Raw genomic sequence first — 12,921 nt, 5'->3', positions numbered from 1 at the left:
CACGTGCTCTAACCCTCGCTCTTCCACCTGACTTAAACGTTATGTCCGTGTACTTTCCATACTTTGTACATATTGTCATGTCTGTGCACGTACTTTTACCCCTCTCCACTATCGTGCAGTCCTGCCTGTGCATTTCTATGCACTCCTTTTCAGTTTTGTGTCCTTATTGTAATGCCCGGTGTGCGTGCTCGCTCCAGTTCCCCTCCACACTGCCATGGAGTTGTCCCTGCTTTGTGTAAATTCTGCATCGCCTTCCTTCCCCACACACTGGTGGAGAAATCACTGTTGTATTCACAGGGCATGCTTCTGTTGGTGCAGAGCCCCCTTTGTGGTTGTATATTAGCGCTGGTCGCCCTGTATATGGGTGACCCATCTCCTGTTCTGTGCGCTTGTCCCTGGGTGGTATCTTGCAGGGTGAGAGATGGCCCTGCACATGCTGTTGTGTTCTCTGAACATGATGTAATCTGTCTTCCAGTGAGTGCAGTTGTCTGTGGCACCATGTGCATGCTGTTACCCTCCTCTCCGGTGCACACGTGTGTTAGTTTGCAGAGTGCATGCTGTCATTTTCGGCGCACATGGTGACCCCCCCCCCCCCCCCACGAGGTGCAGCCGTCTCCCTGCGGTACTGTTTGCTGAGTGCATGCTGTCATGTTCCGGGTACATACATGCTGTTTGTGCTTGCTTTTTTGGTTTGAGTGCACGTGTTTTTATGCCGTGTGAATTGAGCGCAGTGTAAATGCTCTAACCCCAGCTCTCTCCGGGTGCAGGTGTGTCTGTGCGCCGGGCAGTTCGAGCTGGATATCCTGTCCATGCACAACCCCCGGGGGGAGCTGCAGAACGGCAACTGCTGTGACGGGACCCGCAACCCTGCTGACCTGCGCTGCACCCGCGACGAATGCGACACCTACTTCAAGGTGTGCTTGAAGGAATACCAGGCCCGGGTGACGGGCTCGGCCGCAGGACCCTGTAGCTTCGGCGGCAGCGCCACCGCCGTCCTGGGCGGCAACACGTTCAGTCTACGCTCCGGACGCGCCTCGGCCACCAGCCGTCTGGTCCTGCCCTTCACCTTCGCTTGGCCGGTGAGTCCCGGAGTATCTCCTCACGGATGGATTTTAACCCAAGGATTGTTGTAAATGTATTTATTAGTTTTTTTTACACAGTAGAAATTGTGGGTGCGTGTAGCGCCTGGCTTTGTTCAGAGGCCATCTTCCCAACCTGAGTTTCCCAACCCTGGGCCTCTCTCCTTGGGCGAGGCTGACCATCGATCCCCGGCAGCACGTCCAGCTAGCCCCCTGCCCCTGGAATAAGCACGCGCAAGGCGCCGACGGGAGCCGGCGAGGGCTGGGAGTCTCAGCGCCGTAGTAAGCGCGCCCCCTAGTGTAGCCGGGGGGAATAGCGGGCGGGCTGCACGTAGCCCAAGACCAAACCCTGACACAAGGCCCAGCCACCCTGCAGCGTACTCCGGCTTTAGTAAGGCGCACGGGGCCTTGGTAGCCTACTGGGGACCTGCTTCTGACTTGCTGCCTGCCCCCCTTCTATGAGACACTGACACACAGGGTGCTTCATTCACCTACACACGTGTCTTGTCAGTACCTCCCCTAAGTACCTGGGTAGACGTAAGTCTGTGCACATGGTCTCGTTAACCCTAGGAGACATGTGCTGAATACCTCCCAGCCACACATACCCCATGCGCCAAAACCTTAAGCCTTGTTGAGGAGACGCGCTCTAATCTCCACATATCCTGCTTTCCCGCCCAGGGAACTTAATCGTCCAAGCCCATGATCAGACTCGCCTGCCCAGAAGCCCAATCAACGTTGAACCCCTTTCCCTCCTGAATTACGTTGCCATCCCCGCCACCCACACCTCCCTCTGCATAGCCACCCACTAGCACCTGATGCTCCTTCTCCTCACTTGCATCCTTCTCAATACTTGTGCTTTTATAACAATACATCAAGTTTCTTCAAAAATGGACATTTTGGATTCGTGCATCTAGAAATGCATTAATTGTTGTAACCTGGGTTGTTTGTAATGTCCTGCTAATGGTGCTTAGACCGTGGCTATAATACGATTTCAACCATGTACAGAATATAGCCATCAGGGTTTGAGATGTTAACATATTGCTTCAGAAGTATCTGGAAAAAATGTTTTCTGCATGTTCTCTGGCCAATTTCCAGTCCAGTAAATGACGATGGGTATGGCAAGTACTGCCTGTCGCTAAATATCTGAAAATATGCTTCCTTAACGAGTGCTCACACTGGCATGACGTTTCTCATGAAGTCAACTGTTTGATAGTACTTTATTCTTGAAAGCAGCCATGCGGGTAGATTTGTTTGCCTTAAACACCCCCGCTGTTACAGTTAGTCTAATTTGCTTTGTTAGTGTTGTGAGATCTCGTAATACTTGTCTGGAGTGGAGTAAAGTTTGGGTTTGATTTCAAGTGTGACAATTGACTTGAGTGACTGAGCTATTCTTGGTACAGGCATAGGTAGGAGTGTTGAGGGGGCTTTTCGTACTGGGCTTCCCAACAATGGAGCTGCACCGAAGTTGAGAGATCGCATATACATGTTTACTACAGAACTCCATGTCTGCATGGAAAGGCATTGGTCACAGTACTGCTATTGTCAGTTCATCTTCTTGATAAATGTATATGACCTCTGCACCTCAACTCACATTTATGTGCTGCAAAGTTTCTGTTATCACTTCTCATCATTGATCAGAATGACTCCTCGAAGCAGGGTTTTGAGGCTGTGTCTGGAAACCATTGGCTGTTGCTAGGTTGCAACTTTTCAATAGGATGAAATTTCAGATAAAATCTTACTAATTTCTCTAGGTGTGCCACTTTTTCCTAAAAGATAACTTTTGATGCTGCCTTGCTTCTGTAAGCTAGAAGGTGACTCTACACGTAGTTCTTTTCAAGTGGTTTGATTCGCGCAGAAAGATTGGAACCACGACCACCCAGCGTAACCTCCCAAAGATGGCCTGGGTTAACCCAGTGTCACTGGCAGCAGTAGCTGCTTAAGGTTCCCTGCAAAGCACTGCACAAGTGCAACGTACCACAGAACATAGGAGCCCCTGGGGCCTCTGCAGGCCACAGCCTTGAATAATTGCAATGAGCACACATTTCACAACTTGGCATCGGTGTGCTGTGGATTAACCAGTACATCGGGTATATCGGTTTGTGTACTATTTAAGTAGATGCCATGCAGCTGCACTTTCTGCGATATGTGATCATACTGGCCATGAGGCTGAGCACTATTATTGTTTTATTACCTTCAGGATGTTAACTGCACTCCTCTTTGGCCACAACAAATGGTAAAATTGACTTTAACATTAAGATGAATGTGTGGGAATAGTCTCCCTAACTGCATTAACATGGTGTAACCGCAGTAGGGCCACACTGTGCCTACCAATGCTGCCACGCTAACAGGTGTTGAGAACAGGGGTAATAGATAAGCAACCATAACTAGCTATTTCTTCCTTTGGGAATCTAGAAACATTAGGAGTTGGGCACATGCCAGCACCCTGCTTCCACCGCCTCCCCGCGCCTTCATTTTTTTTATTGGCAAAGCACCATTGCTGGCAATAACAAACCAGATGCTTGTTACTGGAGTGTCTTTCCCACAATATTTCAAGTTTGCAGCCAAGGGGTTTAATTTACAAGTGTATCGGATAACGCCCTTCAAAAGGAATGCAGGAAGAAATGTGCCTTTCAAAATGGGGTCTCCCGCCTGCACCGTAAGCACCCCGGGCCGATTTCCTGAACTGCAGATTGGGAAATAAACTCATATTTTTGTGAGCGAGAACCATCAGAGGGACAATGTGAGCACAGTGTGCGAAACTATTCTGTCGGATGCATAAAAGCCGTGTTCTCTCAGAAGAAGATAGAAGTTGATATCAAATATGCCATCAAAGGGATTAAGGTTTTTATAAAAATCTGAGGTATTTGATGTGCTGCCAGGGCCTGCAGTTCCTCTGTTGGGCAGCATTTGACTTTACTGAAGGGCAGAGCTGCGGAGGATGCCTGTCTCCTAACTGTAAAAAATGAACCGAGGAGGGACTTGAAGTCTCCACAAAGGGCTGGATTTCTCAAATGTTGTGTGTTTTTCCTGGCTCTGATCCCTTTTTGTTGATCTCCGTGCAAGATCAGATTCAAGGTAATTTGGGCTTTTTATTTACCCGTGCTCTTTGTTCAGACTTGCATGAACCAGATCAGTTGGGCCCATAGCTTTGTTTTGAGGTACGTAAAGGAAAAATAGTAGTTGATTACTGTAACTCATTGTGATATTGCCTCCGAAACAGTTTTGCAGGCAGGTTTTCAGGGCTGCAAACTACTACCTGAAATACCACAGGACAACTAAAAATTGGTGCGCAAAACAGCGAACATGGCAGTTGCAAACTGAAATATGATTTTTCTGTGTCTTTTTCTTTTTGTGGCATAGGGTAATGTAAATTGTCTTCTTCTTGTAGAAGGCCTAGGAACAAGTGAAATGGTCATAGTCCTTATAAGAGCCCTCCACTTTACACAGTTCATGCAGAAGTAGTTCAGACAGTCCAGGTCTTTTCTTCGTGTTCTTGAACTGAGCCTTGAAACTATATTGTGATGAACAAACTACAAATCCCAGAATGCTAATGGGCCTGGTAAACTTCATAACTATGTTTTGTATTGATATGATGCTATTTCGATGGACGCTGCTCACTAAGGAGGGTGCATGGCTGTAACATAGCATATGGTGCAACACGTTTTCAGATATATGGTGAGATGTTGGAATGCGTATTATTTGGGAAGAGGGTTTGGGTCGTGCACTTTGCACGCCTGGCTATTACAGCAAGGGTTTCAGTGGGAAACGTGTTTGTTTGTGGGTCTTAAAAACAAAAGTTTCTGATAGGGACTTGGGAAGGGGCGGTCTAGTCTGTGTATGAGTCGCACCCGTGCTTGTTGTACGTCGTTGCATTTAAAATGAAATGGAAAGCCGATTCAAATTCTCCTGCAACGCTTTCAGTTCACATAGATACATGAATATGTATGAGCGCCTGGTTTTGAGAGATTTCCTTAAGCGTTCTTGCTCTGGAATTGGTTGCATTGAAGGCCCAGTTGCCCTGACTACTTTGTGACCTCTCGCTGGCTCACTCCTTATCCGTAGCTGTCTCACCCTTGTGCCCTCTGTTAGAGGATTTAACAAGATCTTGTCGGTTTTTGTTTTCACGTTTCAGTGAATCAGTACAATGCAGCGTCAAGCTTCTTTTTTGGGTGGGCAGCTTGGTGTTTGCAAAATGCACGCTCGGCAGTCCTGTTGGAGTGAAGGTGGGCCATGGCCATGTGGTACCGGTGTGAGTAATGGTATTGGAGACGGTGGGCTGTAAATTCATCCAAGGGATTGGAGGTCTGACTGAGTTGCTAGGACACTAGCCAAGGTCCAGCGTGGAGGAGAAAGAAGGACCCCTGAATGCTGCACCTGCATCCAGTGTGTAGGAATGCCGTAAACTCTGCAGCTTGCTACTGTGGTTGGGTTCTTTGGCTAAGGCATCTTAGATGTATTGTATTAACTTCTACTACTGTTGCTGGTTTTGAAATGTAGCGGCAGATAGGGTGCATGTTTCAATGTATAGTAATGAGGCACAATGTCCATTGCGCCAACTTCATTTGTTTCCTGAATATAGGCTGTTATGTAATCGATGAACAGAGAGCTGAAACTGCTTAATTAACAGCAACTAAAACCTTTTTCCTTTTCAGCCTCCTGGGTGGTCATGTGTTCTATGACTGCCACCCCCACAGTATGGTTTATTTACATCTACAACTAATCTGCCCCTTGTAGTCTCTCTTCAAAAAGCTCTCCAGTGGGTTGGGCCACCTGTAGCTCCAGTCTGGCATCCTTTTACGTTTTGTGTCTCGTACGTACTTGGAACAAATCCTATCTGAATAACCGTTTACTGGGTTCAGTCGCGGACTTTGTGGTACTCTGCTCAGATGGACAGATCAGCACCCCCCACCCCAGAAAGTCTACTTTGCTCCTTGGTCAAGAGTTGTGGAATTGAGTGACCGCTTGGTCAGATGCGTTGTCAAAGTCCACATATATATTCATCTTCTTTCCCAAATCCACATTTTCTTTACCATCTTAAAATCTCAGCCAGTTAGTTTGGTGAGACCGGTTTCATCAAATGAATATTAGTTGCTTCTAATTCGGCCTCCCTGTCAAGGTTTCCTCATTAGCTAATAATGGACATAACGTTATTTCTAAAACTGATCAAATAGGCATCGATTTATAGGTTCTTCTGTTACCCACTCCTGTTTGCCTCCCGGTTATCCTCTACCAATCATTGGGCAGCAAAGTTTGATGCTCTTAAGTCTGCGTTTCTGGCACAGCAGGACGCTAAGAACTGACAACGTGTGCATAAAGCGCTATGCCGAATGTAGCCTCTTGGCACTCTGATTTGGATCTAAGCTGACCAAGGCGGTTTCACTTTAACCATGGCTGCCTTACTTTCTTCTAAGCAGGCCCTAATCTCCAGGTACTTCGGTCACTGCGGAATCTGTTCCATCCCATTATAAAGTACATTTATCTGCTAAGAAAGTAATTGATGTGGTTCGCCCCTCTAAAGAGGTAGCTAGTGCCCTCTTCACCCTGATTCGTATAATTGGCGTTATTTCTGCTGTCCTCTGGTGGTCATACTTGTCGCTCTTAAAGTTGGCTTTGAATTGTTACTGGTTGGTGATGTTCTGGGATGGCCAGAATGGACCACGGGGCTTTTGGAACAGTTTTGCTCCTCTGTTGTTGGGTTGGCATCGTGGAAGGGGGAGGCCAGAGAACCACGGGGCTTTTGGAACAGTTTTGCTCCTCTGTTGTTGGGTTGGCATCGTGGAAGGGGGAGGCCACACGTTTGCACACACAGTGTCAGTGTGTGGAGGGAGGTTTCTTGTTGTGAGTTGCTAGCGCCAGGCAGGTCACGCTCGCGGCCCTGGGCATCCCTTGCAGTTTCTCTGGTATGCGTAACTTGCATTTCGCACAGGTCGATTCTGGGAAATCTCTCTGTGGCCCCTCGACATTTTCCCAGCGTGCCAACATCAAATGCACCAGCTCTGTTGTGTGCAAACGTGCCTACATGTTTAAGTAAACAGCTTTGCTGTAAGTGTAGGCGCTGTAGCCCGAGGCTTAGGAAAGAGCAGGCTACTAACTGCTTTTGCTAATGCGCTTCGAGGCCGAATGTGCCCTCGGTGGGGAGGGTGGTGCTTTGTTTCCAAACCTCCGCATTCAGTGCAGAAAGATTGTTATGAAGTGTGCAAAGTCTAGAGGTTTGTTTGCACAACATGGGGAGAAGGCATTTTGTGTTGTCAAGTGGCTTGGATAACGCAGCCTTTGACACCGTGATAAACCTGGTGCATCTGGCGTGTCTCCTGTGTGAACCTCTCCCTAGAGTACTCCAGGCCCAGGGAAGGGTTGTTTGTGCTTTCCCTTTGGTTAGTGATTGACAGGTTTTTGGCACTTTTAAAGAGACAGTGCCGTTCTTTAGGTTTGGTTACACACACTGATTGTTGTTACTTCAGCTGGTTGGACCACGCTTCTGAACATTCCCATTGGGGTTGAACTGAGACCCGGGGCGCGAATGGCTGGCCTCAAGCTAGCCAGTGTGTTCTCGGATGAGCAGAACCTCTGCTTGACTTGGTTTTGGACCTGTGGATTGACTTGTGCCTCCATGTCCTTAAACACAGTTAGAGTTGTCCTATCATGGCACGAGCCCTTGCCCCCCGCTTTGCCATCATCCACGAATGTGTAGGAGCAGGGATCCCCCCATGAAGCTATTTAATAAAAATGTTCAAAATTGCAAAATCCCCAAAGTTCCATTTTGTACTCTTGTGAACCTATCCAGTGCTGTGCCATCAGAATTTTCATGTGTGATTTGTATAAACTATACACTGTTGTAGGCATTGGAGAGTAACGTTCCCATAGCAGCCTTGACTAACGTACACTTGTTTCTTCTGCTGGTTGGTGTACATGTTGTATTTGATGTCAGTGGGCATCAGGTGCATGCTAAGCGAAAAAAACGTCAACAGTGATGTACCTACAGCCCCCCAGAAAAGCCATGCCTCTTTTGAGAAGTCACCAGGATACCCCGAGTGCTTCCTAAAAGCTAAATATAACATTAAATTATGTTCAGGGCCCTCTCCAAGAAAAGGCCCAGTGGGCTGTCCTCCCCCACCCCGTTCCTCAAATGTGTGGTAACAGGAGGCTACCTTGAAAACAACTTACCTGTACATTTTCTTCCAATATTTTCAAGTGTAGGGAGGGGTCGAGCTATCCCTTGGCAATGACCATTCCGTCTTTGTTTTTAGAGGTGCTAGTACCCTGTTCTTTTGGCCCCTTCTTGCTGCTTGCGTTTCAAGTAGATTTTTGTATACATTTCTGCAAATCATGTACTCTCTGTCCTGCAGGCAAATGAACGCTCGATCTCGTGCCTTTTTGCAGGATTTGTTTCCTAATGTGTAAAAGAGTGTCTTGCAAAAATAGGTATTAAAAAGGGCAGTAGTTTAGTTTTGTTTTTCTCTCCTCCTTCGATTCGTCAAAAATGTGTGACCGCCTGTCTGGTAAGGAAGTCTCAGTTGCTGTCATTTGTCTCAGAGCTGATAAATGGTGCCTTCTGCCACAGCAGCTCTCCGTTTTACATCTGGCCATTGGCATCTGTGGTATTTCGACCATCATAGTTACTACCAGACTCTGGACGTGTCACATAGCAGTGCATGCTTATTGCTCTGAGCCCTGGCATGGCCTGGAGGAAGGCCTGTTGCAACCCAGGCCTTGGCTACCACACTCCCACACGTACTTAAGAAACTGGGTTTGGGTCTGTACCTTCCATCCCAAGCCCGGTAACATCACCACTGGACCACTGCTACCCCACCAGGCAACAGTGAGCCCAGGAGGCCCCTCTCTGCTGTAGTTACAGGCTTGTAGCTAATGCATTAGGGGCCTTAGACAGTACTTCACCTAATGTGTCGGTAATTGGGGTGGGAAATGATGTCAAATGTGGTCGAGGGCACATGCTGGGTATTCGCCACACACCGTTACCTTAACAGACCTGAAAACTGGATCCAAAATGCACATGCATCTGCCAGCTTTTTGAACTGCATGTGTGGAAAATGTTGACGTTTAAAAAAAAAAAAAAAAAAATCCCCATTCCATCAGATTCCCATTTGCTCCTGAAGCAGGTTGAATCCCCCAAGTTTAAGTGTATGGTAATGTACATTAGATTATCGTGAAGAAAATAAAACCAAGTATGTTGGTGTAATTTAACTGGGTTCATACAAGTTGACATGGTTTCAGCGTTTCCAAGTGTGGGTGCCATTGACGTCCTGTCAGACCAGACAGTGCTTATGGCCAAGACCGGTTTTCATGACGAAGATCTGTTGTGAGCCCTTAAAGACCACCTTTGAATGCATGGAAGGAGGAACACTTTTACCAAGCAGGAGCATCACCCTTGACCATAGCCGCTCACAGTGGACATGCTCCCTCTATGTTCCAACATAAAGAACATTTTCTGGTGGTGGCCCATGATGGCCTAGGGTTAGCATATGTGGAGACTTTGAGTTGCTGCGTAGGATTGTGGCAAACGAAGCATGGCCTTGTGGCTGCCTGTGGGCCTGGTCCGGCGTGGAAAGCGCATTGTTTTGACTGGTCGCATTGGAGATGGGGCCTGGTCCGGTGTGGAAAGCGCAGGGCTTTGGTCGCATTGGAGATTGGGCCTGGTCCGGTGTGGAAAGCGCTGTGCTTTGACTGGTCGCATTGGAGCTGGGGCCTGGTCCGGCGTGGAAAGCGCGGTGCTGTGATTTGAACGTGATTGTTCTTCCTTTCTCCGGCTCAAAGCGAGTAGAAAGGGCCCTTGTTCGGGCTTGCTCTGTGTGAACCTGACTGTTGTGCTTGGCTGGCTCAGTGGTATTCTATCCATTAACCTTGCCACCCCTAGTAACTGGTGCATTTAATTATCAGCAGGATGCTTGAAATGGGTAGGCCAGGTTCATGACAGCCCGGCTGACTTGTATTGCGCACACCACAACCACGAGAGGGTTCTTGGTCCTCCTGTTGTAGAGCGCCTTGAAGTGGCGGCTGTGGGTAGGTGCTGTTAACTTTTTTCAGTTCAGAACATAAGGTATTTAAAAAGTCCTTGTTGTGAATAGATGTCTAAAAACAGATCGATCATCTTAAAAGTTCGAGGCTACATGACATCTCTTTTCTTTTTATTTTCCTCCCCCCCCCCCCCCCCCCCCCCCCCCCCCAATCAGTGGCTTAGTTTTGCGATTATGATGGATTGTCGCCTGGCCACCCAGACGCAGGCCATGGCGGCTAATATTAACCGTGAACAATAGTGCGGCCATGCCGGCTGCAGGGAGGATTACAGAACATAATGGGGCCCATCCAAAAATAATGCTCATACAGGACAAGCAACAGGAAGCAGCGGTAGACTCAGCAGAGCCCGGCTCCCAGACAACCCATGGACTGGCTCCGCACAATGGCAACTTCAGCACATTATGTATTCACAGGACACTCTTTATTCCAGCAGGGTTGCCAGAGTGGATGCGCGGACACATAGTTTGGATGCAGGCACTTTTTGCATCCTCCATCGTTTGGCATGAGAGGGCATCTGAATTGTGCCAGGCGGCACAGACTGGGTAGAGGATCTGCTAATATAACTAATTTTTCATTTGTGTCCCTCGTTAATGAATGAATGATCAACTTGTAGAGCCCGAACAAATGCTCGAGGGCGTCTAGGCACTAACGTGGCAATGAAGTGTTTAGAACTCTTACCACAACCAAGAAATTGTACTTTACCTCCTAGTATTAAATGTCAAGGCACATCAGTGGTGTTCAGCATATTGAAGGGTAGCCCCTCCTTCCTGAGCACAGATGGCAGTGGAATTCTCAAAGGCGCCACTGACTTAACAAGGGACCAGGTCCAACTTTGGCATGTGCCCGCTTTCCTCTCTGTTACAGGTGTGCCCCGCTTCTGTGGCGCACACGTAGACAGCCCGCGACCCAAACCATCAGGAGAGCTTTTAACAGGAAACCTATAGCGTGCACACACCACAGTTGTACATTTATGACCGAGTGAAGGGCAGGGTATTGCATTTTACAAGAAATTTTGGCAGGGTACTCAAATTCCGAATCCCTCCCAGTGCGGAAAACAATGAGGCCTTTAACAGAGGAAGTATGAAACGACTGATTTGTTTTGACTGGACCCAGTGCTCGCTGCATACATGGACAATATATATTGCAGCCAACATTTTTTGTCAGTCATCTACTTGACTGTTTGAGCAAGCCTCCCGATAAGCCAAACGCGCTCTTTGGTACCTGCTCTACTGGTACAAGTTGTAGAAAGTCTAGCGCTGAAGTGGAAACTGATATTCTTCTTGCCATTTGAAGAAAACATTTCAATGTAAATGCAAACCATTCCCTCTTCTATCCCTCCACTATCCTTTTGCAATCCAAATAACAAACTCACATGTCCACCCCCTCAAATTCCATATCTCCCCATACTAATTAACCACTAATCCTCTTTGGGTTCCAGAGTAGCGTGCTATTCGCCGAAACAGCATTTTGATGCCTCGTCATGGTTAGTAAGCGCTATATAAATGCAATTACATTATCTTTTTCCTTTTGATATACCTCTGTTGCAAGTATTTGTTTACAAGTGGCAAGTACCACTAAACTATTTTTTCAGCATCCCCTGTGTGGCTTTTGAAGCCAAACTTGACCCATGTTCAAAAAGGGCTTTGTTAATGTGATTTCACCCTAGCTCCCACAAAGGCCAATGTCGGAACTTTTTCATCCTCCCTTACAGGGATTGTGGTTATTGCTCCATAGAAGAAGTTAGACTACCTGATAAACTAACCAGGGGCAGTCCTATGGGATGACAGATGCCTGTGGTTCCATGCTAGCATCCTTCTACCTCTCCTCCCCACCCCACCCTGCTAACAGTGATCACTCACAGACTGTTCCAAAAAGGAGGAGACGGAGTGCCTGTCCCCGAAGCCTCGACGCAGGATACATGGGCAGACATTTTAAAATCTAGTTTCATGAGGACTGTTCGACAGATGTATTGCTTTGTCCTAGTAAATAGAGCATTGTCCGTGAACGTCTTTCATGTACTCTCGGAGATGATTTTTAACCAATCGGGTTTCTTATAATGTGCAACTACTCACCCGTGAGGGTCTCAAGGTGCTAGCGCGGGGGGGGGGGGTGGGGGGGGAGTCCGGGGGTGGGGGGCGGTCTGCGATTCAGTGTCAGAGCCAGGTCTTGAGTCCCTTACTGAATGAATTGTGGCAGCCATGGTGATTGCCCGAGGGGCGGAGGTGTGGAGTTCCAGGTCTTGGCAGTGAGATAGGAGAAAGTCTTCCTCCAGCTGTGGTCTTGTGGATCCGTGGTATGGTGTCCAGCGTCAGTTGGACGGAGAAGAGATGTCGGGTGGGAGTGTAGGGAGTCGGTGGTTGAGGTATGCAGGTCTGGCCCTGTTACGAGTTAACCAGAGTAAAGTAAATCTTTCTTTGCTTTGGGAGGGTGGTGGAAGTTGTGATAGGCGCAGATAATTCTAAAGTAAATACCCATTCTAGACTTATCTTGTACAGTGAGTCACACCCGTTCTTCTGTGGCAAGCACATCTGTATGCTTTTGCACAAGCTGTGAAAGTGTTCAGAGGCAGCAAAGAGCTGATGAGACGAACAAGCAGCTCTTTTGGACTTCATGCAGCTGCTGGTCTGTATGTTTCACTTCTACTTACCTTAACGTAGCTGGATCTGAACTTAAGACTCCTGGAGAGTGCCATTGAGTTGGGTAACAACAAACATCTGTTATTCAGCACCAAGATACCTTTCGCTGTGAACGTGCGCTTTACAAATACACATGGTATGATATGGTGGACGGTCAGTGTGTTTGCTGCGCA

The 12,921-nt window shown here is 47.7% G+C and overlaps 1 protein-coding gene across 1 annotated transcript in view; it reads left to right on the top strand.

Moving 5' to 3' along the window:
• The window catches only part of JAG1 (jagged canonical Notch ligand 1), a 49,502-nt gene that overhangs the window by 1,751 nt on the left and 34,830 nt on the right, over nt 1-12,921 (top strand). Inside the window, exon 2 of the mRNA XM_085612690.1 lies at nt 768-1,079. Within this exon, the coding sequence (XP_085468816.1) occupies nt 768-1,079 (312 nt within the window). The remainder of the gene's footprint in view (nt 1-767; nt 1,080-12,921) is intronic.

This window comes from Triturus cristatus, chromosome 6, assembly GCF_964204655.1.
Source record: "Triturus cristatus chromosome 6, aTriCri1.1, whole genome shotgun sequence".
Lineage (NCBI taxonomy): Eukaryota > Metazoa > Chordata > Amphibia > Caudata > Salamandridae > Triturus > Triturus cristatus.
The sequence above is the reverse complement of the archived record's forward strand: the minus strand, read 5'-3'. Positions and strand labels throughout refer to the sequence as shown.